At 38.3% G+C, this 26895-nt stretch overlaps 1 protein-coding gene across 2 annotated transcripts in view; it reads right to left on the reverse strand.

The window, feature by feature from the left end:
- MBTPS2 (membrane bound transcription factor peptidase, site 2) overlaps positions 1 to 26895 on the reverse strand; it is a 47053-nt gene that overhangs the window by 11830 nt on the left and 8328 nt on the right. Inside the window, exons 4-7 of one of the 2 annotated variants that reach the window (XM_061407920.1) lie at positions 18994 to 19097; positions 16914 to 17041; positions 8115 to 8233; positions 7028 to 7208 (exon numbers count right to left, since the gene is read on the reverse strand). In XM_061407920.1, the coding sequence (XP_061263904.1) occupies positions 7028 to 7208; positions 8115 to 8233; positions 16914 to 17041; positions 18994 to 19097 (532 nt within the window). Of the gene's footprint in view, positions 1 to 7027; positions 7209 to 8114; positions 8234 to 11365; positions 13786 to 16913; positions 17042 to 18993; positions 19098 to 26895 lie in introns of those variants that run through there. The other variant, XM_061407918.1, reaches the window with a different exon arrangement.

Raw genomic sequence — 26895 nt, forward strand, 5'->3', positions numbered from 1 at the left:
CGAGGACCAATTAAACTCAGATTTTTATATACATACGACCATACTCAGATATGCTGAAGAAGAGAGAGTAATGTTATGTGATTTCCAATACTACAAAAAGCTTTCCTATTAACAAGTGTGTCTTCAGGAGTACTAGCATGAAAATGGTTGTTGATATGCAATTTGACTTTATAAGGATTTTTTATTTCAGGCAAAGATTTTTTGTTTTTAAATCTTTCTTTTCTAGATTATTTGATTAGATTGGATCTCCTTAAACATGAATTGTTGCCAACACCAAGAGCAAAACACAGGTGAAGTAAACTAACAGATGCACCAATTTCTCCTCTGCAATGGCCGGCTGTGCGGGTGGTTTTGCTTTGTCTTCTTACCATAACTGAATGGGTATTTAAATTCTGGGTGATGAGTAATATTTAAAATATGAAAGCAAACTATGAGCATCTAATGGCACAAACTCGTGCCTATAATCACTCATCAGCCCTAATGGTAAACTCTAAGGTAAAAAGGTGTTTAGAATTAAAAAAAGAAATCAATCCAGGCAAAAGTCCTCAGTATGCTCTCTAATCAGTTGCCAAGTCACACCAATATTTACCTCATTATTCTTCTCTTTATCTATTCTCACTAAAGGGTAGACTTCAATTCTTTCTCACTTGACCCATTTGAAGAGAATTTTAATGCAACTATTTTACCACCTACTTCATTTATAAACTTGTCCTAGATACTGAATGCTTCAGATTAACCTTCCAATGTAAAACTCTGAGAATGTAGCTCTTCTATTTAATAATTTAAATTTTCAAAGACCCTGCATTGCTTCCAAATAAAGTCTAAACTTCATAGCCTAAAACAAAGAATTCTACTTTTTTTTTTTTGATCACCTTATCTCATACTCTTCTCTTGCTGAACCAAATCATTAGCAGTTCCCTGATCTGTGGTGCCAAGATTAATTTATAACAGTCTCTTGAAATTAAACTCACTGTTGAGGACCAGCTTAAGAGTTGCTGCTATGAAACCTGTCCTCATCTTTTCAGTCAAGACCAAATGCCATCAACTCTCACAACTCCCAATATCTCTCATCATTCTTTATATTTAACCTTGTACTGTAATGTGCACATGGTCTATTTCTTTGACTAGACTGTAAGGTCTATGAAGGAAAGGTTTCTCAGTATTTTATGTAAGGTGGACAGCTCAATATGCACTGAATACATAGATGATGTTCTATACTACTTGCCTTTGTATCAGTAATGATTTTTAAAAATTTACCTCTGATGCTTGATACTTAGCTTTTCATGGAGGAGTGTCAGCAATAGAGAATTGAAAGTCAATAATTTGATATCACTGTTGATATGGCATGTCTAATAACAAGCTTAAAGGGGCCAAGCAAGTATCAAATACATTAAGTGGATAGTATGTGGAAAAAATTGGAAATGGTGGGGACTGTGATGAATTAGAGAATACATACCCTGTTCTAAGTAGGGTACGCAGACAGGCCACTTCACTTGGGACTGAGGGTCAAGAGATGATCCATTTTATTTCAAGAGAAATACAAAGTCTGGACTTTCATGAGAAACTTCTTTCTTTTTTTGGCTGGGCTTCAAGGCATGTGAGATCTTAGTTCCCTGACCAGGGATTGAACCCATGCCCCCTGCAGTGGTAGTGTGGAGTCTTAACCACTGGACTGCCAAGGAAGTCAAATCATACACATTTGCCAAGGCTGGATTTGGCCTCTACGGTATCACTAATATGTGACCTCTGGGTTAAGGCTTCTTCTTATGGTGATTAATCCAATCAAAACACAAATCAATGGCTGTGGCTGCCCTGACAAGATGAAGTACCTCCTGAAATATGGAATTTTCCATTTAAAGAGTTTAATAGTTTGTTATCATGTGAGAAGTAAACTGTGACATATCTGTTTATTAATTTAAAAAATACATATGTTTAAAAATATTTTTTATTTTACAATCTTTTCTACTGGGTCACATTAAAGGACAAGTCACTTAATTTTTGTGACTCAATTCTTAACCTATACGACAGGGATGCCAAAGGTAATTTTCACATTACTATACTGCTATCAACATGAGGGGCCTTCCAGGTGGCTTAGTGGTAAAAAATCTGCTTGCCAAGCAGGAGACATGGGTTCGATCCCTGGGTTGGGAAGATCCCCTGGAGAAGGAAATGGCAACCCACTCCAGTATTCTTGTCTGGAAACTCCCATGGACAGAAGAGCCTGGCAGGTTATACTCCATGGGGTCGCAAAGAGTCAAACACCACTGAGCATGCACACACACATCAACACGAGAGACTTATTCAATTCTACATTGGAAGGCACATTCAAGACTGCAGTGGGGGGACTTCCTTGGTGGTCCAGTGGTTAAGATTCCGTGCTTCCGTTGTGGGCGGCTCAGGTTCAATCCCTGACTGGGGAACTAAGATTCCATAAGCCATGCAGCGCCCGCCCCCCCCACCCCCCGCCAAAAAAAAAACGAGAGAGAGAATGCAATGGGAAGTCCCAGAAGCTTTCTTGGCTTCAATTTAACTCTAGGAGATTAGAATTGTCCCTTAAATCTCCCCAGATGGGGAAACAACTAGGAAAATTAAGTCCAGATTAGTTTCACAATTCCACTACAGGGAGAACCTGTATATTTTGAATGTACCCTAAGATACTTGTAGATATAGTCTAGTCTTCAAAGGATGGTCTAAACCAGAGGTTATTTTGGAATAAGGTTGGAAGGAAGAAACTTTTCCAGTCTATAGTTAACAGTCTTCACTACTTTCTACATCACTAAAATGAACTGAACAATTTTCTTACCCTAGTTTAATAAATATTTAACTGTAACTAGAGTTCCAATATAGGCAGGCAAACCTATTTATTCTTAGTTTTATAGTAGAATTTATACCAGCACCACCTAGTAAAAAACAGTTAAAAAAATTATAAACACACATACACACACTCTCTCTTTTCAATGGATAAGAGCAAAGAAACCTTGACCCTACCTTGATACTCACAATGGGAGAACATATACTTTTTCTCCGAACATGAGAGATTTGGGCATAAAAACAATCTGGGTACTCAAATTGTATGGAAAAGATTTCCAGAGTTTTCCTTACATTATCTTAAACCAGGTCAGGAATGGTCTTTTCTCACTTCAGTTAAAGATGCATAATACAGGACAACACTCCCTTTGCCAGGCAGTTATACGTATATGCCCTCACCTCCTCTGAACAGGAATATAGGTTATTCAAAGAGGCTGCAGGAGTCTGGGCTCATAGATTAATTTTAGGTAGTAGTTGCCTTTAGTATTCAATCTCACGCTTTTTAAAAATGCAGCTCAAATGCTGGACTTAGTAGCCTTTCTTACTCAAGACAACACTTACAAAAAAGAAAAAATGAACTTAGCTTTAGGCATATATGAAGAGTGTCCCCTCAAACTAAACAAAGAGAATGTAAGCTACTTGTTAGAAAATAGTCCAAAGGGACTTCCCCGGTGGTCCAGTGGTGAAGACTCTGTGCTTCTACTGTAGACAGTGCGGGTACAACTCCCGCTTGTGGAACTAACATGCCATACAGTGAGGCCAAAAAATATGTCCCCCAAAAGAACCAAACTAGTTCTTGTCTGTAACTTTTAGTTCCATTCAAATGGAACTAATGGCATATGGATACATGGCAATCCTAAATTAAGCAGAGGTTTGAACATGAATTGGAGAAGGCAATGGCACCCCACTCCAGTACTCTTGCCTGGAAAATCCCACGGACAGAAGAGCCTGGAAGGCTGCAGTCCATGGGGTCGCTGAGGGTTGGACACGACTGAGCGACTTCACTTTCACTTTTCACTTTCATGCATTGGAGAAGGCAATGGCAACCCACTCCAGTACTATTGCCTGGAAAATCCCATGGATGGAGCCGCCTGGTAGTCTGAGTCCATGGGGTCGCTGAGGGTCGGACACAACTGAGGGACTTCACTTTCACTTTGAATATGAATAGGGGAAAAGTTTGTTCTGTTCTGACTCAGAATGAAAGAAGAGATCTATTCTAGGTACAAAGATCTCCAAGCCCTCACCCAGTGTCCTTTCTGGGGCTTCCTGGAAAGGCCATTCAATCTCTAAGGAGTGTATGGGACAAGCTCATTAGGCTTACTCCATGCACCAAGGGCAGATGTAGAATAAAACCAGCCTTGGCTCTGTTGATGCCGCTCCTAGGTTAGCAGGTTAATGTTTAAAAATAAAAAAGGAAAGGATCGACCGAAGAAAAACAGAAGGTCCCAACAATTTCATAAAATGAATGGTCATTTCATGTAGGTTAACCACGTTTTTAAAAATTTGCCAGAAATCCACCTGTTAACATTTAAAGGAGAACATTTAGTATGCTTAATATCTTAGGGAATAGCTTTAAAAATCTAATAATACACCTAGGAAAGTCAGGGTATGAAGTAAGGCCAGAAATGATTGGCTGGGACAGCTTATGGGCACTTTCAGGGTCAGATCTTTTCCAAGTGGCTTTACTGTTTTGAAGTGGTATAAATTCTTAAAATTTTAATTGTGCATACCTAATTTTATTCTAAATTGAGTATCAATTACTTTTGGAATATAGGTTATCTTATATTACCATATTTGGCTATATTTATGCTCTCAATTATAATGTATGGTAACAAATGTACCTAGATACATGTAAAACAATATCAATCCATAGCTTTCTTAAATGTCCATAGCTCCAGGGGTCAAACCTGTCATTTAAATTAATCTAGTATATTATTTTAAGTTATATTTACAGTCATTAAGATTTCTACAATCTGGCTAAGTATAGGCACTCCATTAAAAAATGATTAAATGAAGGTACAGGTTTATCAGATACAGTCACAATATAAAATCAACAAGTATCCTAATACAGTCACTTCTAAGGAGATGAAATATATACTGAAGAACTATTATTTGGGGATTGATTTTTTTTTTTTATTAGTGTGGGAGTGTGGTAAGAGTAATACCTGCTTTGGGTTTTTAAGTAAATACCTCCAAAATGTAGCATAGGATCCATAATAGTGAAATACTCAAAAAATTAATAAGGAAAGAACTCTGGAGTATTTCAAGAAAAATTTCACTTCCATTCTGTCTGCCAGGAAAAGACTAACTATAAACATTGAAACACAGATATCCTAAATAAAACGATTCTATTGGAGAGAAATTTTATTTGATAACAATGTCATTTTGGCTTTGGTAATTCAATACTAGTTATACCAAATTTAGACAAACTTGAGGAAAATGATAAAGGACTTAAGTATGAAATAATGGATTCTTCTCTTACAGAAGAAGATACTGTGGATTACATACCCATTTGAAAAGATGCAATACATGGAAAAACATGAGATGCAATTTGAAGTACTGAGTGCTACCTAGGTATTTTTGCCCTTGTCAAAAATGGATGCTGAGTCTAATCAAGTCTCTAGACCTAACTACCTCCTATAGGAAATGTGGGGGATACTTGAACATGTTAATGATAAATTTGACAAAACAAATGACTCAGTTTCTTTAACAAATGATTTTTTTTAAAGTGTCAGAGGGAATTGTTATAACTTAAAAGACATACCATCCAACCGAAACCAACTGTAAAAAAGAAAAAAAAAACAGGGAAGAGTGAATACCAATTAGATATTAGGAATTATTGTTAATTTTGTTAGGTGTAATAATAGTACTGTGGTCATGTCTAAAAAGTCATCATCTATTAAAGATATGCTAAGGTTTATGAATGAAATCACAGGATACCTGGAATGTGCTTTCAAATATTTCCTTTAAAGGTGGACAGGCTGGATGAAAAAATTGGCAAAGTGTTGATAATTGCTGAAGCTGGGAGAAGGATGCATGAGGTTTCATTTATATTACTCTCCCTCTTTCTTTTTGCCCTCACAGCAAGACATGCAGGATCTTGGTTTCCCCAACAGGGATTGAACCCACATCCTCAGCAGTGAAAGCATGGAGTCCTAACCACTGGACCTCCAGGGAATTCCCTATACTACTTTCTTAACATTTATTTATGTGTGAAAAGTTTTTGCAATAAAAAGAGCTCTTAAAAATGGGTAGAGGGACTTGGTGTTTCAGTGGCTAAGAGTCCAAGCTCCCAATGAAGGGGTCCCGAGTTCAATCTCTGGTGGGGAAACTAGATCCCACATGCTCCAACTGAGTTTGCATGCAGCAACTAAAGATATTGTGTGCCACAACTAAGACCCAGTGTGCCAAACAAATAAAAATTAATCTTAAATAATAGGTTATACATGGAAGATTACATATGAAAAAAAATTTAAACCAGTTCTTACTACTTTGCCACTTTGCACATGGCACTTTAATAAAATTATTTTTAATAATTAATCATATTTCTTAACCCCAGTAGATATGTAAAAGTACTCAAGCATTTCTTGATTTAAAAATGTGAGTATAATTTGTGCTTTCCAACACTTTCAATGATTTGGATCCCCAGGGTTTTGAATTAAGAGTTGGGAGACTGATTTTCCAGAGATGGAAGAGCTAAAAATACATTTGGCAGCTTCTGAAAGTAAACTTGCTTCACCCTGTTGCCTATTAGACAGAACAACAGATCTGACTTCAGGAAGTATTTTTGGACATCAAGATGATTTTCTCTGGACACCTGCCACACGAAAAAACCATATCCCAAATAGCTTTGGACATGCCACCATCCACATAGCACAAGGGTATTTAATTACTGAAATTTAGTTAATTGGTTATGTTTGAGCTTGAATGCTGACTAAACACAAGTGTTATCTAAATGCTGAATTAGATCCTAGAGTTCTGAAAATCAAAGATGAAATTCGTTAGAAGTTCAACAACAAAATATAATAGACAAAACATACATATTATTATCTAATTTACCAAGAAGGATGTTTACTCGTTTAGGCCTATTATTACTTTACTGATTTGTTTTAAGGAAGTTAGAACAAAATAAATCTACACACATAATCTAAGAATTAATGAATGGCAAGGACTACTGCTTGCAGTCCTAAATTATATCATACTGAGAAAATATACATACCTCTAACTGGGAAGCTTAACTGCTGCAAAGTTGATGCACTTATACAGTAACCAATTTGGGGCTCATAGGTGATGGTATCCAGACATTCATTCCAGTCTTGTACATTGGTAACAGGACAATCCTGTAGATGGGTGACAAGGTCTCCCACAAAAAGGCCTCTGGGTCCAATTGCAGGTGAGTCCTTGGTAAGAGGGCAGAACCAAATCAGAAAATGTGTGAAGACAAGCTATGATTAATCTGAGCAAATAATAAAGACACTGAATTAAGTAGAAAGTTTTGAATAATGCAAAAACAATCCAGCTTTGAATCCATGATGCATAGTCCTAGAAAAATAACAAAATAAAACCCAACAATTATACTTTTCGTACTTGACTAAGATTTTGAATTTTTTGCAACTGAAAAAACAAACAAACCTCACTCACCAACAGTTAAGATTAAAATGACAGTTTTTCCCAAGCTGCTAATTAAAATTTTTTGTGAAAGTGGTTGCCAGAATGCCTTCATTTTCCTATGTCACCAAGGGAGAAAATGATAAGACAAGACCTTATCTAAACAGTCCCAAATATGCAGACAATACTGTCAGCACAGTGAGTATATCAGCATGTGAGTCAGTTGCTCACAAACGTAATTTTTCTCTTCCCAAAGTGTGAAGAGATGACTTGATACCATCATAGTAGTCTAAGGGAGTGAAAGACAGAGTTGAAGACATTAATAACTTAAAACCCCCATGAAATGTTCTGGCTGGCTAGCTTAGGTTTCATCTTTCTTACTTTTTAGGAGTAAAGACATTTGACTCAAAAGCACAATTATGAAACAAACAGTAAAGGTAAATGATGCATTTTATCAACAAATTACAGGTAGAAAATCTTGATATCATTCTTGTAACTCAGAACAGAAACAATTTTCAGTATTTTAAAAGAGCCAGTGTGTTTCACAAAACTATTTCTTCGAAAGGATTACCGTAATTTCTTTAGGAAAAACTGAACATTCTGTGCATGAGAGGAATTTGAATAAAAGTTCCTGACATAAAATGCTAAGTGTTACTTCACAAAATCTGGTGGAATACCCCAGACAACTTATCATTTACCTCAGCAACTTCAGTGATAAGCACCCCAACTCCAGTGTAGTAAAACGGCAAGAGAATTACAGGAAGGAGAATAAGAGCTAAAATACCCAGGAGTGCAAGGATGAAATTATGCCAGATACCTGAAAAGAGGGAACAAAGAGAGTAAGTTCAACCAGGGGCAGGGTAGTTGTATTTCATTACACCTAGGCATTCTGATATATTAGGAAAGTCACCAGAAGCAGCTGTGAGGCAGATAGATCAATTTATTAGTACAGAAGACATGTTCAGTTATAAGCTTCTTTAATTTCAAATACTGAAATCTAAAATGACTATGTTAATTCAACACTAGGAAGACCACATGCTAATACGATTTAACACTGTTAGAGTCTACATTCTCTCTCAATATATATACATTTATTACCTATGTAAAGGGGTGTGTATGTGCATATACTGAATAGAGTATCTTCTACTTACCATAGCTTTTTTTCAGAAAATGTTATGTATTCATTTAAACATACTTGTGATCTTTGAAAGGAACTTTAGAGCTATCAAATAAAAGTTATGATGCAGTAAAAAACATTCTTGCTGAACTGGGGTATGTATCTTACATCAAGACTATAAACTATCTCCACCATCTCTATAGAGATCGGAGAATTGAGTGTTGTGCTGGAGCCTGCTCCTACCAGCTTGCCACAGCTGACGGGGCCTCTTTAACCAATTCCTCCACTAGGAGGCACCACTTGGTGCCTTCGAATTGGCCATGGTGGGAGTATTTATACTACAGACATGAGCAAATGCTGGTTTATCAGAGGTTTCCACCCTTCCCTCCGGGGCTTCCCTGGTGGCTCAGACGGTGAAGCGTCTGCCCGCAGTGCGAGAGACCCTGGTTCGATTCCTGGGTCGGGAAGATCCCCTGGAGAAAGAAATGGCGATCCACTCCAGCACTCTTGCCTTGAAAGTCCCATGGACGGAGGAGCCTGACAGGCTACAGTCCATGGGGTTGCAAAAGTCGGACACGACTGAGCGACTTCACTTTCCACCCTTTCCTTTGGGCTATATGCTAAACATTCACTAGCATACCACCGGGTAACAGCCCCTCCCATACCAATCCTCGCTCTCTAGTACAGTTTTTCTTATGGGGCAGGGTGGAGGAAATATCAGCTCTCTGGGCAGTGTGATTCTTAGGTGTGCAGGTCTTGCCCCTTACAATACAGGATATATATCATATATATGTCACCGAGACAACCAACCAACGTCCCCCACCCCACACATTCCAAACATCCCTAGGAGGCTGACAGCACCAGTGTCCTGTAATGATAGAAATGTAACTTAAAGATATCGCCCAGATCTAAGAGGACTGTGGCCATATGACTGTACTTCAGCAAAAGGATGCGAGCAGAGGTGATGGGAATTGTCTTACTGGCTGGAATGTAGCTATAATGGAGCTAAACTTGAGTGTACGACATAGAAGCTGCACACGGGAAATCGTAAAGCTAAGATAGAAAGCGCTTCAGTCCTCCAGATCATAGAATTACCATTATCAGCATTGAACTACTTACATCTCTAATGTTTTATGAGTGTTTAAGTCACTGTTATTTTTAGGTATTACAGCAGCCAGATTTCTAGCTAATAATATATGTTTCATGTACATTTCAAGATGTTCCTCTAGCCCAAGACATAATTGGGTAAACAATCCTTTCTGTTTTATACACAGAGATGTTTTAAAAACACCAATGAAAAAAAAAATAAAAAATAAATAAAAAATAAAAACACCAATGGTATCAAGCTATTTATCTGAAACTGTGTTTTGCTTTTTCATTTATATACTTTTGACTTTTCCCTTATCTGCACATTCATATCTAACCTATTCCTTATATCCACTACAGAGTAATCTATTTTTTAAAAAACATATTGACTTATTAATAAGGTTCCCTACTAATGATCACTTAGGCTATCTTAACTTTTTCACACAGTGTTGCAACAACTTTGCTCATGATGTTATGCATCTGATTAAGATCACATCTCTGAAGGTATGGACAATTATACAAAAATGGAATTGTTGGGTCAAAAATATATGCATTAAAGTTAACCTCCAAGTCTGCATTATATTCTTATAATTGTCATGTTTCCCCACCCTCTAAACAACACTGGATGCTATCATAATTTTAGACTGTTATCTGCCAGGTGAAAAGTAAAATCTTTGTTTTGATTTCTATTTCTTTAAATATGAATGAGTTTGTACATTTTTCATGGTTATTAAATGGTTATATTGTTGTTTGAGAATTGCTTACTTTTATCCATTGTCAGTTTGCATTTTTTGAATTTTTAAAAAAACGAATTGATATGTATTATTATTTGTAATACATACATTGAGGAATTTGGTCTTCTATATGAGGTATTTTGATCATTTCCTCCAGTTTGTTTGGCTAGGTTTATAGTTTTGCCTATGCATATATTTTAAATTTTGGTGTGGTCAAATGGCTCCTTTATTCCCAGTTCAAGATTGTAGAAGATCTGTGTTCTTTTGTATTGCTTTCATAGATCACTTAAAAAACAAAATTAAGACCAAACAAACAAACAAAACCCTCTGATTCTTTGACCCACTGGAATTTACCCTAGTGAAACTAATTTAGGAATACAGCTATTCCACCCCTCCCACCACCCCACACCCTGTTGCTAGTCCCACAATTTCACAAAAATCCATCCCCACTGATTAGATTTGCCACCACTACCATGTGCTATATTCAGCTTTCTCCTCACGATGGTACAGTCCAACAGAACTCCCTAAATGTTGTACCCTACCTCTTCTTTATCAGGATGACCCCACCATACAACCCTGGCTCTTCTCATCCAAGCAACACTCAGAGGGGCACATAGCAGCACTGATTCTTTGACCCTCTGGGGAGCCTCCTATCTCTTTTCAGGGATGCAGCTGGTACCAGACCACCCTGCTAGATTTCAGATTTCCAGTGATGGCTAAGTTGCAATGTGGGTACCTTTATTTCCTTTGTTTAAACAACCTCTTGTTCATTAATGATTTGCTTTTCAGTGCACCAAATGAATTTTTGTTACCATTTTTGCTTTCTCTGGAGCCAGGTTTCTCAACAGTGGCACTACTGGCACTTTGGGCCAGATAATTCTTTGTTGTAGGGGACTGACCTGTGCGTTGTAAAATGTTTAGCAGCAACCCTGGCCTCTACCCACCCACCAGATGCCACTTAGCACCCTCCCCATTTTCTCTATTTTCTAGCTACAATACTTATAAAGACAAGTTTTTTTCTTTAGAACAGGTATTTTTATTTTTTGCTTTGTCTATTATAAAGGATTTACACACCAAATGGTAAGAGTCATTACGTACACAATGTATTCCACAGCTGAGCACCATTCCCTAACTGAACAGGCAAAGAAAGGACTAAACAACAGTACCTGGCAGTATTTGGGGAGCGGGGGGAGTAAAAAGACTAAAACAGGTTTAAACTGACTACTACAACTTACCTAATATTCAAAACTACTAATTCAATGCAGTTAAAACACTGTTATGTAACATTCATTAATGTCAAAGAATACAACCAAAATTAAGATAGCAAACAAAACCTATATAAGTTTTTTTCGGAGAAGGCAATGGCACCCCACTCCAGTACTCTTGCCTGGAAAATCCCATGGATGGAGGAGCCTGGTAGGCTGCAGTCCATGGGGTGGCGAAGAGTCAGACACCACCGAGCGACTTCGCTTTCACCTTTCACTTTCATGCACTGGAGAAGGATATGGCAACCCACTTTCTTGCCTGGAGAATCCCAGGGACGGGGAGCCTGGTGGGCTGCCGTCTATGGGGTCGCACAGAGTTGGACACGACTGAAGCGACTTAGCAGCAGCAGCAGTTCACTCATTTAAAGAAAACCTGCAAGCAAAGTTATCTACTTCCAGAAAAACTATACACAGAACTACTAAGCATATTCTTTTTTTTTAGTACTAAACATATTCTTAAAAAATATAAACATGAACATTTAGAAAATACAGAACTTCAAAAATTCAAACAATAGGCAAAACTTCATTTTAAAGTAATGTGAAAAGTCCCATTTTTATCACAGTTGGATAAAGAACAGTCTTTTCTTTTTTTAAAGAACAGTCTTTTGATGTGAGATCCACGAGCAAGCATTACAAAATCCTATTTTTCAAGTGGTATTACAGAACAAGACAAAACTACAGAACAAGACAGAACTTCTTAACAATGTTATATGAAGAATTACTTTTTTTTTCTTTTCTTTTTTTGTCCTTTTTTTTTAACCTTTTAATTTTATTTTTACTAAATCTATCAAAACTTAACCCTTAGATATACTGGAGTCAGTCACAAAATTCTTTTCTAGAAACAGTCTACGAAAGAGAGGCATATTCATTTTCAATTACACAACTGGAAGACACTTTCCGAGCCTGAGAAGAGTCTTCCCTTCTTTTTACTTCCTATTTTTATTCTTAGTATGTGTTAAGATATGAGATTTCAGGTTAGTTGACTGAGAAAACCTTCTATTACAGCAACTGAAAGGGCACACGTAGGGCCTATCTCCGGTATGGATTCGCACGTGGGTGCGCAGGTTGAAATCTAGGGAAAAGCGTTTTCCGCAGCCTTCAAAGGTGCACTGAAATGGCTTCTCTCCGGTATGCACCAGTTGATGACGTTTCAATTTTGAGCCTTCAACAAAAGCTTTGCCACATTCTGCACAGACATGAACTCTGGGACCATGGGTGTGCATATGTTTTTTCAAAGCAGCTCTATCCCTGAACATCTTCAAGCAGCCTGTGTGAGGGCAAGCTACTGTTCTCGGCACATCATCTTTAGTATTTTTAGGTTTCATTTTAGCAAATTCGGCCAGTTGTTTGGGATCTGAGAGATCAATACCAGGAATTCCCTCAGGAGGCAGTTTTTTACCCGTCAAGTACTCTGAATAATCAGGAACTGAGTTCTCAGTCTGTCCAGCCTCAGGGTCTTTCTTATTGGTTGCGGACCACATGGTGACAGAGAACTGACCCTCTAGGGTTTGGATCTCGACCTGCTTCTGCTCCCACTTCTTAGGGCCTCCCTCGGAGCTGCTTCCCACCGTCGCCTCACTGCCCGGGTAACCCTTCTTACCGTGGGGTTTCTGGCCGTGGCCGCTGGGCTTCCTGCTGAAGTTGCAGGCTGAGGAAGACGTGGAGCCTGACAGAGGAGACAAGGTCTGCTCAAAGTAGCTGTCGTCGAGGCCTGGGATGAAAGTCTGGTCACTGGCCTGAAGGCTTTCGGTTTGGCAGCAGGTCACAACCTCCTCCCGCGTCTGCACCACGACCATTTCTTGGTCACGGTCCCCTTGGGCTGGACTGCTTGTAAAAAGAGGCTGCAGCGCAATCAGAGGTGGATAGTGGTGGCCACCATGGAACCAATTGCCGGTGACATCCTTGTATTCCATGATTGCCTCCGTCCCCATGGTCTCCACAGAGACGGTCTCCTCACAGACGGTCTCCTCACAGACGGTCTCCTCACAGACGGTCTCCTCATAGACGGTCTCCTCACAGACGGTCTCCTCATAGACGGTCTCCTCACAGACGGTCTCCTTACAGACGGTCTCCTCACAGACGGTCTCCTCGTAGAGGCTCTCCTCAGAGACGGGCGCCAGCTGCACCTGCTGCAGCCCCACGATCTCTGGATACAACTCCAGGTCCTCTGTGACATAGAATGACTCGTGGGAGTCCATGGCTGAGGGCTCTTCAGAGGCTACTAATCAGCGGACTGGTGACCAAAAGGCCGCGGAAAAAAAAGCCGAAAGGAGAAAACCTCGTGCTTTGCAAGAAAGTGCGCGCGGTTGCAGAGCACGACGCGGACGAGGCGCAAGTGCTCCTGGGTTGGCAGCGCACATGCGCTTTGGGGAACCTTGCGCATGCGCTTTGGGGCACCTTGCACATGCGCTTCTAAGCTGAGGCGCCCCACAGTTGTACGTGCCCACAGTCCAGTACGTGCCCACAGTTGTACGCTCGCACATGCGCCATCTCCCCCACCCCCGTACCCGCGCTGCTTAGCGTGCTAAGCAAGTGTTTCTTTTGAGTATAGCAACCAGGCTCTGCATAATTTTTTGTTTCATTTTCATTGATTTTCATTGTCCCTCCCCTTCTACTCCACCACCTGTATGAGTATGGAGGGGATAGGGGGGAGGGAGGAGAAGACCTATCCTTTTCTAATATTTATGCTTTTTTTAAACTTAATTGCACTAAAAAAATTTTTAATTGCACCGACCCACATTTATAGACCGTTTAACAATATCAGTGATAGTGGGAATGCCTGTCTTTTCCTTTAATACAAGGTGCTGGGCCATAGACTAGCACTGGTCCATCACTTGCATTACCATTTGAACCATATCCACCCCTCAACCCCTGGTTTTTGTCTTCCACAAAACTGGTCCCAGGTTCCCAAAAGGTTAGGGGCCAGTGCTTTAATAGAAATGCTTTTAAGTTTTATACCATTAGTAAATATCCAACTATTTCCACTTTTTCTAAAGATTTTTGTTTTTTAAGCATTAATGGATATTGAATTTTATTAAATACCCATTTCAATATCTGCTGAGGTTATATTTTTCCCTTAAGGGTAATCAGTGTTTACCACATTCACATATAACATTTCCTAATGTTAAGCCATCTTTGTGTTGTTTACATGCACCGACTGTCTATAGAATTTTTTTGTGTGCTTTACAGGATACAGCAGTGTTAGTACACCAACTTTAAAAAAATTCTTGGCTTCCTTCTATATGTAATCTGGAAAGTTTATGCTAAATTGGAATTGAAAAGAAAAATCTTTTCTTCAAGATTTGAAATAATTCTACATATTGAACTTTCAGGACCATTCTTCAACTTCCTTAATTTCTTCTGTGGTAATCATCCTATTTATAATTTTTTTTTCTATTTCTGCTGGGGTTAATTTAGGCTATTTAAAAAATAATTATCCAGGTTTGTGAAAATTTTTTGCAGATGAAGAAAGAACACTTTTATAATTGTTTAAAATTTCTCTGTATCAGTTGTCATTCCCCAATCTGACTGCTAATTCTGTCTATAAATGTTTTCTCCATTGCTTAATCTTTTGTTCTTCCAAGAACTCTTGAATTTAAAAGTTTTTTTTTTTCTAATTTATTACACTTTTTGTGTATTTTCATACTGATTATGGGGCTTCCCTAGTGGCTCAGATGGTAAAGAATCTGCCTGCAATGCAGGAGACCCGGGTTTAATCCCTGGGTTGGGAAGATCCCCAGGAGAAGGGAATGGCTACCCACTGCAGTATTCTTAGCAGATAAAGGTCCATCTGGTCAAAGCTATGGTTTTTCCGGTAGTCATGTATGGATGTGAGAGTTGGACTATAAAGTTGAGCGCGGAAAAATTGATGCTTTTGAACTGTGGTGTTGGAGAAGACTCCTGAGAATCCCTTGGTCCCATCACTTCATGGCAAAAAGATGGGGAAACAATTCAAACAGTGACAGACTTTATTTTCCTGGGCTCCAAAATCATCGAAGATGGTGACTGCAGCCATGAAATTAAAAGACGCTTGCTCCTTGGATTGCAAGGAGATTAAACCAGTTCATCCTAAAGAAAATCAGTCCTGAATATTCATTGGAAGGACTAATGCTGAAGCTGAAACTCCAATACTTTGGCCACCTCATGCGAAGACTGACTCATTGGAAAAGACCCTGATACTGGGAAAGACTGAAGGCAGGAGGAGAAGGGGACGACAGAGGATGAGATGGTTGGATGGCATCACTGACTTGATGGACATGAGTTTGAGCAGGCTCTGGGAGTTGGTGATGGGCAGGAAAGCCTGGCGTGCTGCAGTCCACGGGGTCGCCAAGAATTGGACACAATTGAGTGACTGAACTGAACTGATGCAGTATTCTTGCCTGGAGAATTCCACGGACAGAGGAGCCTGGCAGGCTACAGTCCATGGGATCGCAAAGAGTTGGACACGACTAACCGACTGTATCTATCTATCTATACTAATTACATCAATTCTTACCTATTTCATAGTTCTTTTCTCATTTCTTTAGTTGACTGCTTAACTGATATACTTTCATTTCTTATTTCATAATAACTGCCTAAGGTAGTGACTTTTCATTTTAGCAAAACTTTACACATTACTTCATTACCATTTAAAAAAATACTGCAATTATGATTTTGAATTTAACTGGCCAATTTTTATTAGTTTCCTGGGCACTTGAAAATAAACTGTCATGGTATAGGGTTTGACATAACTATTGACTTTTATCTTAGTAATCAGAGCTTCAACAATAAAGACTTTTTCGTACATAACTGCCATTTGTTGAGAGACAAGCCTCCTTTATTACGTTTGTGTTTTTTCCTGGTACTTTTTTCTATTTTTGTTTTGATGATTTGTTTATTCAGTAAGACGCATGATTACATTTTCATCATGGATTATATTCCTTATGATTATTTAGTGACCTCCCATGTCTGCTTCGGATGAAATGGTTGGATGGCATCACAGACTCAATGGACATGGGTTTCGGTGGACTCCAGGAGTTGGTGATGGACAGGGACACGACTGAGCGACTGAACTGAACATGTCTACTTCAATGCTTTATCCATATTTTCATGGTATGTTCTGCTCATTTTACTTTTAATCTTTTAAAAATAACTCATGTTAAAAAATGGGGTAAAAAACTGCAATGTAAATTATTTTGCTCTACTACCTTGAACTTAAAGTCTTATAATCTGAGTTTATCAACCACATTTGTGATGTGAGTACTTTCCATAAAACCACTAATCACACAGATATATAAAGAAATTTAAATCTTTTACCTGCACAAAATATCCTTAGCTGTTGGACTGGTGATATAAGTTGCAAATGAGTGGTGAACAGATCAACAAATGCTCCAGGATAAATAATGAAGAGAAAAATCCCAAAGCCATTAAATCGAACTTGTTCCCTAAGAAATCACATAAGAAAAAGGAATTTACTACTAGTATCACATTTTTCAAATTAATAATGCATGTAATCATAAAACTCCCCAATGTAATTCAAATTCTTGTTTAAAATACAAGTCTCTCTGGACAAAGAATTATATATGATATACATGTATATCATAATTTTATAATAGCATACAGATTTAGTTATCAGTGAAATTATGTTTTGTAAAACAGGGCATTCTGAAATAGCTTATAACTTCAAAGTTTTTAGAAACCAATATGCTGAGCAAATAACTTAAAATTAGTCACAAATACAAAGCAATAATATTTCTGTGAGAAACTAAAAAAAAAAAAAACATTTTTATGGTTTACTCTGAATTATTTTCAGGGAAGGAGATGGTAGAAAATAGAATTCAAGTATTAATAAATAATTAAATATTTATATTTGTCTTAGCTATTATAAGGATGGCATTTTATCTAAATGTATTATTGCTGAATTAATGTTAAGTACATTTTAAAATACATAATGCTCAGATTGTCCTCAAGATAACTGTTTTTTTATCAACTCATTCTCTAAAAATGGAATTACATTTAAAAGCCTCAAAAGACCACTCAGCTACTCTGACAAAAAGTATCATCTAAATATTTTGTGCTGTCACCTAGCATTAAATATCTAAGATGACTGTAAAATTCACTTTTTCTCAGCAACTGGGATTTTATAAAAAATTACCCATACTATTTCATAAACATATTATGAATTATTAAACTGTTAATAACAATGCTTTTCTATGTAAAACCCTAAAAGCTACAGAGCTAAAGAAGAGGAAACAAAGATGAAAGAGAGAAAAAAAACTAGCCGCCCATTTAAACCACTACATGGCACACCTGTGTAACAGTATATGCTCTGTCAAGATGAGGGTCAAGACTCTCTGTCAAGATGAGAGTCAACAGACTCTTTTCATAAGCAACTGGAAAGTAATAAGAAATGATTAAATCTTCTCCTTTAAAACTTTTTATGTGGTCCACACACCCAAAGGATGAAACACATTCCCATCAGTATGTGTGTTCATTATCAGGAATAAAGGGGAGTTGTGACTCACTCTCTCCCCTATCACGATTTCACACATTTAGGAGACTTTAAAATGCTCAGGTATAATTACAATGATACACTTGGAGAGTCAAGACAAGAACAGGGCATGATACTTGAAGCAAGTCCCAGGTCTCATCCTCCCTTATCTTTTCCCACTTGGTTTTCTAGACAGGCTATGATATTTGTTAACAAACCCAGAGCTTTCAGTGTTCTTGCTGTAGGCAGCAGAGGCCATGAGTAGAAGCAGGAAAGTATTTCAGATGATGAGCCAAAGTAAGTACTAAGAAGGCAGGTGGATGGGATTTGACTGCAGTGGTTATCATTCTGATCCAATGATGAATATAAAGATTAGGTTTCGGGATTGGATGAAAATAGTGATGCACTATGAGGATATAACCATGCTGGCAAAGGACAAAGGACAGAAAGTCCCAGATTATAGATGTGCACAATTAACTAAGCATATTCATCAATATATTAATGTCTACAAAAGAGAAGGTAGCTTAAAGTAATAATGGTGGATATGCACTGGGCAGTAGTCACAGAAAGAAAAAGTATCAAATGTAGCAGATTTTAGTAATGTGTGAGTGGTAAGTTGCTTCAGTCGTGCCCGACTCTGCGATCCCATGGACTGTAGTACGTCAGGCTCCTCTGTCCATGGAATTCTCCAGGCAAGAATACTGGAGTGGGTTGCCTTTCCCTACTCCAGAGGATCTTCCCAACCCAGGGATCAAACCCGTGTCTCTTATTTCTCCTGCATTGGCAGGTGGGTTCTTTGCCATTAGCACCACCTGGGAAGTCCCAGATTTTAGTAATAAGTCCTTCTAAATGAAATGCTTTTTTTGCATCCCATATATATATAGAGAAAGAGGGAAATATCATTACCTAATAGCTGCTATTCCATGTCCAATTTCATGTACAACACCGCTAATGAGGACTGCAGCGAAGAAATAGGTCAGTTGGTTGACGGGTAAATTAATGCCAGGAACCTGTTCATAGAAACAATGACAAATACACATTTGGGCACCAAGAGACCTGGATGTTCGCTCTGTACTAACATCTAAACTTCCAAATCCAATGTTCTGTAAGCTAAAAGTAATATAAACACTGATGGTCCACTTCTCCATTTCCATCACAATAAAAATAAAAACACCAGTTTTTTTTTTTTTTAACTAAGCACATCAATCTAAAGAGAATAGGAAACACCAGATTAAAAAACTGAAATATTAGCTTCCCAAACTCTTTACCATGGGAAAGAATTAGGGAACCTGGCAAAGTGCCAGGAAAGTCAGAGGGACAGTGAAGGAGTCAGCAGCCGATTCATTCTTAAGGGCTGGAAGCCCGATGTGGGAATTCTTGTTACAATTCCCAGTCCTTCTGCCAAAGTGTTATTGCAAGGTTTCAAGTACTTATGTGAGTGATACAGGAAGTCTCCACCCCCTCTTCAGTCAGTTTCATTTTACCACTATCAAGTTAAATGAGAGTTGATCATTAAAGGCAGCATAATAAAAGTGCCTTATTGGTGTAGGAGCACCATGCCTTTCATTTTTTCTATTTCATCAGTTTGTCTAGTACATTGGTGATAAAAGCACTATCAAAATGACACATAAATATATAAAAATTGAAGTTTAATGCAAAAAGAAAGCCATATGGAACATCAGTTCAGTTCAGTTCAGTCACTCAGTCGTGTCTGAGTCCTTGCGACCCCATGGACTACGGCATGCCAGGCTTCCCTGTCTGTCACCAACTCCCAAAGTTTACCCAAACTCATGTCCACTGAGTCGGTGATGCCATCCAACAATCTCATCCTTTGTCATCCCCTTCTCTTCCCGCCTTCAATCTTTCCCAGCATCAGAGTCTTTTCCAGTGAGTCAGTTCTTCACATCAGATGGCCAAAGTATTGGAGTTTCAGCTTCAGCATCAGTCCTTCCAATGAATATTCAGGACTGATTTCCTTTAGGATGGACTGGTTTGATCTTGCTGTCCAAGGGACTCTCAAGAGTCTTCTCCAACACCACAGTTCAAAAGCATCAATTCTTTGGCGCTGACTGAGAAAATGATCTGAGCCACAGTCAGTTCCTGGTCTTGTTTTTGTTGGCTTCTCCATCAGCAAAAGAGCTTCTCCGTATTTAAAAACTATATTTTTATTATAAACATGGTTTTGAAATCTGCCCCTTTCACAAATGTATTACAAACATTTTCCCATGAATATTTTCTGGTTCAATATGATTTTTAATACCGGCATTGTATTCCATGGAGTAGACTGTTGGGCATTTCAATTGTTTTGAAAGGTTTCTGCTCTTACAAAATACTGTGATAAACATATTCAGTCTTAGATACATAAATATCTAGGGGATAAACTGTTAGGCAAGCATGGTTGGTTCACACTCTGGTGACAACATCAGGTGTGTCTGATGTTCTGGCTCCATTATACTATATAAGGAACCTTGAAGAAGTTTGGATTATTCCTCCAACACTTCATTTTCTACATCATTAATATGGAAATAACCATGTTATTTACCTGAAAGGGTGATTCTGAGGATTGCAAGAGATAATCCTTGTCTACCGTTTACATCATGCCTAACAGAGAGGTAATAAAATCAATTATACTTTAAAAATTTTGACACAGATCAAACTGCTCTCCAAAAGCAGACCCTTCCATAACCTTGGGCAAACTCATTTTATTCAAATCTGCAATTTCAGAGGAATAAAAAGCATCCCATTGTTTGATTTCTATTTCTTTGATGCTTATTAAGTTGAACACCCATTCTCCGACTTTTTGACCCCTGGGATATCTTTTGTGAGATCTCCTGACTTGTCCATTTTTTTTTCTCCTTAGAGTATTGTGTTTTCTTATTGACTGTAAGATCACTTAAAATATCAATCATCTGTTTTCTGTGATTCCTGCCACAGATGTAGTCCCAAGTTTTTTGTCTTTTTATTTTGCTTTCAGTTTTTTATACACAAAAATTTTTATGTGATCAAATATATGGTTTTGCCATTAATTTTATGCATGTCTTTCTCATTCTGTGTTCCTATAAACAGAAACCTGATTTTTCTCCTTTCAAGGTCTTTTTTAATTTCACAGTTTAATTTTAATTCAGTTACAGTTTCTTTTTGTGTTTAACAAAGGGATTTCACTTTGAAGCCTTTTTTAGTAACTGAAGAAGAGATTCAAACCATGCTGCTTGGACTGCTTTCTAAATTCATTGATTCTAAGAGTCCTTTCTCTAGTTAAGAAACTAGCTTTCATAGTCATCATTTTTAATGTACTCATAAAATTACCCTGAATGACAATCCCATAATTTAAGCAATCCTCAATTATGTATTGTGGTTGTTTCCAATTCTTCATAAAGGTTAGGATAAAAAGCTTGATAAATACGACATTTTCTATAATTTGGAAGTATTTCCTTAACCTAGAGCCCCAGAGGTAGAAGTAAATGGTCAGAGGATATGTACATTTTTATGATGCTCATTATCTGAAGTTCTCTCTACTCAGACCCTATTAAGCAACTCTTTCCAAGAACATCACTTCAGTTCAGTCGCTCAGTCGTTTTTGTGACCCCATGGACTGTGGCACCCCAGGCCTCCCTGTTCGTCACCAACTCCTGGAGTTTATTCAAACTCATGTCCATTGAGTCTTTGATGCCATCCAACCATCTCATCCTCTGTCATCCCCTTCTCTTCCTGTCTTCAATCTTTCCCAGCATCAGTCTTTTCACATGAGTCAGTTCTTTGCATCAGGTGGCCAAAGTATTGGAGTTTCAGCTTCAGCATCAGTCCTTCCAATGAATATTCAGGACTGATTTCCTTTAGAATGGACTGGTATGATCTCCTTGCTGTCCAAGGGACTCTCAAGAGTCTTCTCCAACACCACAGTTCAAAAGCATCCATTCTTCAGTGCTCATCTTTCTTTATAGTCCAACTCTCACATCCATACATGACGACTGGAAAAACTATAGCTTTGACTAGACTGACCTTTGTTGGCAAAGTAACGTCTCTGTTTTTTAATATGCTGTCTAGGTTGGTCAAAACTTTTCTTCCAAGGAGCAAGTGTCTTTTACTTTCATGGCTGCAGTCACCATCTGCAGTTATTTTGAAGCCCAAAGAAAGATTCTCACTGTTTCCATTGTTTCCCCATCTACTTGCCATGAAGCGATGGAACCGGGTGCCATGATCTTAGTTTTCTGAATGTTGAGTTTTAAGCCAGTTTTTCACTCTCTTCTTTCACTTTCATCAAGAGGCTCTTTAGTTCTTCGCTTTCTGCCATAAGGGTGGTGTCATCTGCATATCTGAGGTTATTGATATTTTTCCCGGCAATCTTGATTCCAGCTTGTGCTTCATCCAACTTGGCATGTCTCATGATGTACTCTGCATATAAGTTAAATAAGCAGGGTGACAATATACAGCCCTGACGTACTCCTTTCCCAATTTGGAACCAGTCTGTTGTTCCATGTCTAGTTCTAACTGTTGCTTCTTGACCTGCATACATATTTCTCAGGAGGCAGGTCAGTTGGTCTTATATTTCCATCTCTTTAAGAATTTTCCAGTTTGTTGGGATCCACACAGTAAAGGCTTTGGCATAGTCAATGAAGCAGAAGTAGACGTTTATCTGGAACTCTCTTGCTTTTTCTATTATCTAGCAAACGGATGTTGGCAATTTGACCTCTGGTTCCTCTCCCTTTTCTAAATCCAGCTTGAATACCTGGAAGTCCTCAGTTAACATACTGTTGAAGTCTGGATTGGAGAATTTTGAGCATTACTTTGCTAGTGTGTGAGATGAGTGCAATTGTGCAGTAGTTTGAGCATTCTTTGGCATTGCCTTTTTTTGGGATTGGAATGAAAACTGACCTTTTCCAGTCCTGTGGCCACTGCTGAGTTTCCCAAATTTGCTGGCATATTGAGTGCAGCACTTTCACAGCATCATCTTTTAGGATGTGAAATAGCTCAGCTAGAATTCCATCACCTCCACTAGCTTTGTTCATAGTGATGGTTCCTAAGGTCCACTTGATTCTGCATTCCAGTCTGGCTCTAGGTGAGTGATCACACTATCATGATTATCTGGGTCATGAAGATCTTTTTGAATAGTTCTTCTGTGTATTCTTGCCAACTCTTCTTAATATCTTCTGCTTCTGTTCGGTCTATACCATTTCTGTCCTTGATTTTGCCCATTTTTGCGTGAAAAATTCTCTTGGTATCTCTAAGTTTCTTGAAGCGATCACTAGTCTTTCCCATTCTATTGTTTTCCTCTATTTCTTTGCACTGATCACTGAGGAAGGCTTTCTTATCTCTCTTTGCTGTTCTTTGGAATTCTGCATTCAAATGAGTATATCTTTCCTTTTTTTCTTTGCCTTTCACTTCTCTTCTTTTCTCAGCTATTTGTAAAGCCTCCTCAGACAACCATTTTGCCTTTTTGCATTTCTTTTTCTTGGGGATGGTTTTGATCACTGCCTCCTGTGCAATGTCATGAACCTCCATCCATAGTTCTTCGGGCACTCTGTCTATCAGATCTAATCCCTTGAATCTGTTTGTCACTTCCACTGTATAATCGTAAGGGATTTGATTTAGGTCATACCTGAATGGTCTAGTGGTTTTCCCTACTTTCTTCAACTTAAGTCTGAATTTGGCAATAAAGAGTTCATGATCTGAGCCACAGTCAGCTCCTAGTCTTGTTTTGCTGACTGTATAGAGCTTCTCCATCTTTGGCTGCAAAGAATATAATCAATCTGATTTCAGTATTGACCATTTGGTGATGTCCATGTGTAGAGTCTTCTCTTGTGTTGTTCGAAGAGGGTGTTTGCTATGACCAGTGCGTTCTCTTGGCAAAACTTTATTAGCCCTTGCCCTGTTTCATTGTGTACTCCAAGGCCAACATCAGTGTACCTTTTTCTACATATCTGTTCCTTTCCCATGTTGCCAGGTATCTGTCTATTCAGACCTATAGTTTCCTTATTTCTGATACCTCTCTAAAATACTTAAGATTCTAATACATTTCCTCTATATCATAAATTATTCAGGTTATCTTACCTTTATTTCAAATAAATCAGTAGGCTTGATCCAATAGGATATTGATTCCTTTTCCTTTTTACATCAATGGGTTTAATAATGAAATAAGGTAAGGATTTGAGTATGTGAATATATCAACAGATGGTAGGTCTTATTTGCTGGCAATGGTACTTGACTGTCCATCTGTCTCAGCCATGATCACACAGGGCATTAGATGTACCAGAATACTGACCTCTCAATAACACAGAGTGTCAGGTTTTTGGGAATTAATACTGAATGAGGCCATAGATAATTACAGAATAAACAGAAAGTTAGTTCTTTGAGCTACAAGCACTCATATCAAAGTCAGGAGATATAACAAACCTAAACAAAAACATGCCAGGTAGATACACAGAGGGTAGTGGACTTCTTAATGGCTCCAATGCATGGCTCTCCTAAGAGAGTCAATATTTTGTGAGCTCTATGAATAAGCGGAAAAGAAAACAAAATAAATAATTTCTTCTCTAAATATCACTTTGCTATTCAGGTAATGACTTTTTTGGACATGACACCAAAAGCACAAACAATAAAAGTAAAAATCAACAAATGAGATTACGTTAAACTCAAAAGCTCCTGCATAGTGAAAGAAACAATCAATGGCAGCCTACAGAATGTGAGAATATTTCTGCAAACCATGTACTGGATAAGGGGTTAATATCCAAAAGATATAAACAACTAACAAAACTTAATAACAAACAACCCCTTCCCCAACAATCTGATTTAAAAATGAGCAGAAGTACTAGTTCCAAAGAAGACCTCAAAATGGCCAAAAGACACGTGAAAAAATGTTCAACATTACTAATCATCAGGGACATGCCAATCAAAACCACAGTGAGATAACACCTCACACCTGTTAGAATGGCTATCATCAAGCAGAGAAGAGGGATTTCCCTGGTGCTCCCAGTGCAGGGGTTCTGGGTTTGATGCCTGATCAGGAAACTAGATCCCGCAAGCAGAAACTAAGATCCTATATGCCTCAGGTAAGAACTAGCACAGCCAAATAAATTAAAAAAAAAAAAGAAAGAAGAGACAACACATGTGTTGGCAAGGATGTGGTGAAAAAGGAACCCTAATGCACTGTTGGTGGAAATATAAATTAGTCCAACCACTATGGAAAACAATATGGAGGTTCCTCAAAAAGTTAAAATAGATCTAACATATGATCAATCAATTCTACTTCTGGGTATACACCCAAAGGAAATGAAAATATTTTGATGAGGTATATGCATATCTATGTTTATCACTTTATCACTCTGGCCACCTGATGTGAAGAACTGACTCATTTGAAAAGACCCTGATGGTGTGAAAGACTGAAGGCGGGAGGAGAAGGGGACGACAGAGGATGAGATGGTTGGATGGCATCACAGACTCAATGGACATGAGTTTGAGTAAAGTCCAGGAGTTGGTGATGGACAGGGAAGCCTGGCGTGCTGCAGTCCATGGGGCCGCAACCAAGCGACTGAACTGAACTGATGTTTATCACAATAGCAAAGATTATGGAAATGACCCAAATGACCACCAATAGATGAATGGATGAAAACAATGTAGCAATATACATACATAATAGAATATTATTCACGTATGAGAAAGGAAGCTATCCTGCCATTTGCAACAACATGGATAGACCTTGACCACATGATGCTAAGTGAGATAAGTCAGAGAAAAACAAGTACTAAATGGTATCACTTACATATGGAATCTAAAAACGTCCAATCTGTTAAAAAAAAAAAATAGCGTAAAATGGTGGTTACCAGAAGATAGGGGGTGCTGATAAGAATGAGTGTTTAAGGGTACAAAGTTGTAATGAGTAGCAAATAAGCCACGGAGATCTAAAGCACAGTATAAAGACTAAAATCAATAATACTATACTATAATAATATAATCTAATAGATATTGCTCCAATGGCAATATTACAATAAATAAATGTATGAAAGTAACATGCTGTATACCTTAAATGTACAAATTGTAATATGTAAAATTCATCAAATAAAAAACTAATTTAAAAAGCCTGTTAGCTTCTTTTTGCCTGTGGATGACGCCACGTAAGCATCACTGAAGTCTCCTCCACTACAGTCAAGTCTAAGTTGGAGTTTATCAAAGAGCCCAGAAAGCCTGTGGAAGTTCTTCATCAGAGGTCTGAGCTTTCAAACAACCAATGTGAGTCTGAGGAGCCATTCTGAGCTTTGGGGTACACTCAGACTGTGTGGTAAGGAGGGATCCAAACACCAAGCACTCCAGAGGCTTTGGGTTTGTCATATACACCACAGTGGAGGAGGTGAATTCGATTATGAATGGAAGACCACACAAGGTAGATGGAAGAGCTGTGGAACCAAAGAGGGCTGTCTCAAGAGAAGATTCTCAAAGACCTGGTGTCCACTTAACTGTGAAAAAGATTTTTGTTGGTGGCATTAAAGAAGATAATGAAAACAGTGCCTAACATGTTATTTTGAACAGTATGCGGGGAAAAAAGTGACTGAGGCAACAGCAAAAAGAATGCCTTCTGTAATCTTTGATGACAATGACTCCATAGACAAGACTGTCATTCAGAAATAGCACACTGTGTATGGCCACAACTGTGAAATAAGGAAAACCGTATCTAAGCAAGAGATGGTTAGTGCTTCATCCAGCCAAAGAGGTGGAAGTGGTTCTGGAAACTTTAGTGGTAGTCATGGAGGTGGTTTTGGTGGGAATGTCAACTTTGGTCGTGGAGGAAATGTCAGTGGTTGAGGTGGCTTCAGTGGC

This window comes from Bos javanicus, chromosome X (genome assembly GCF_032452875.1).
Source record: "Bos javanicus breed banteng chromosome X, ARS-OSU_banteng_1.0, whole genome shotgun sequence".
NCBI classification, from domain to species: domain Eukaryota; kingdom Metazoa; phylum Chordata; class Mammalia; order Artiodactyla; family Bovidae; genus Bos; species Bos javanicus.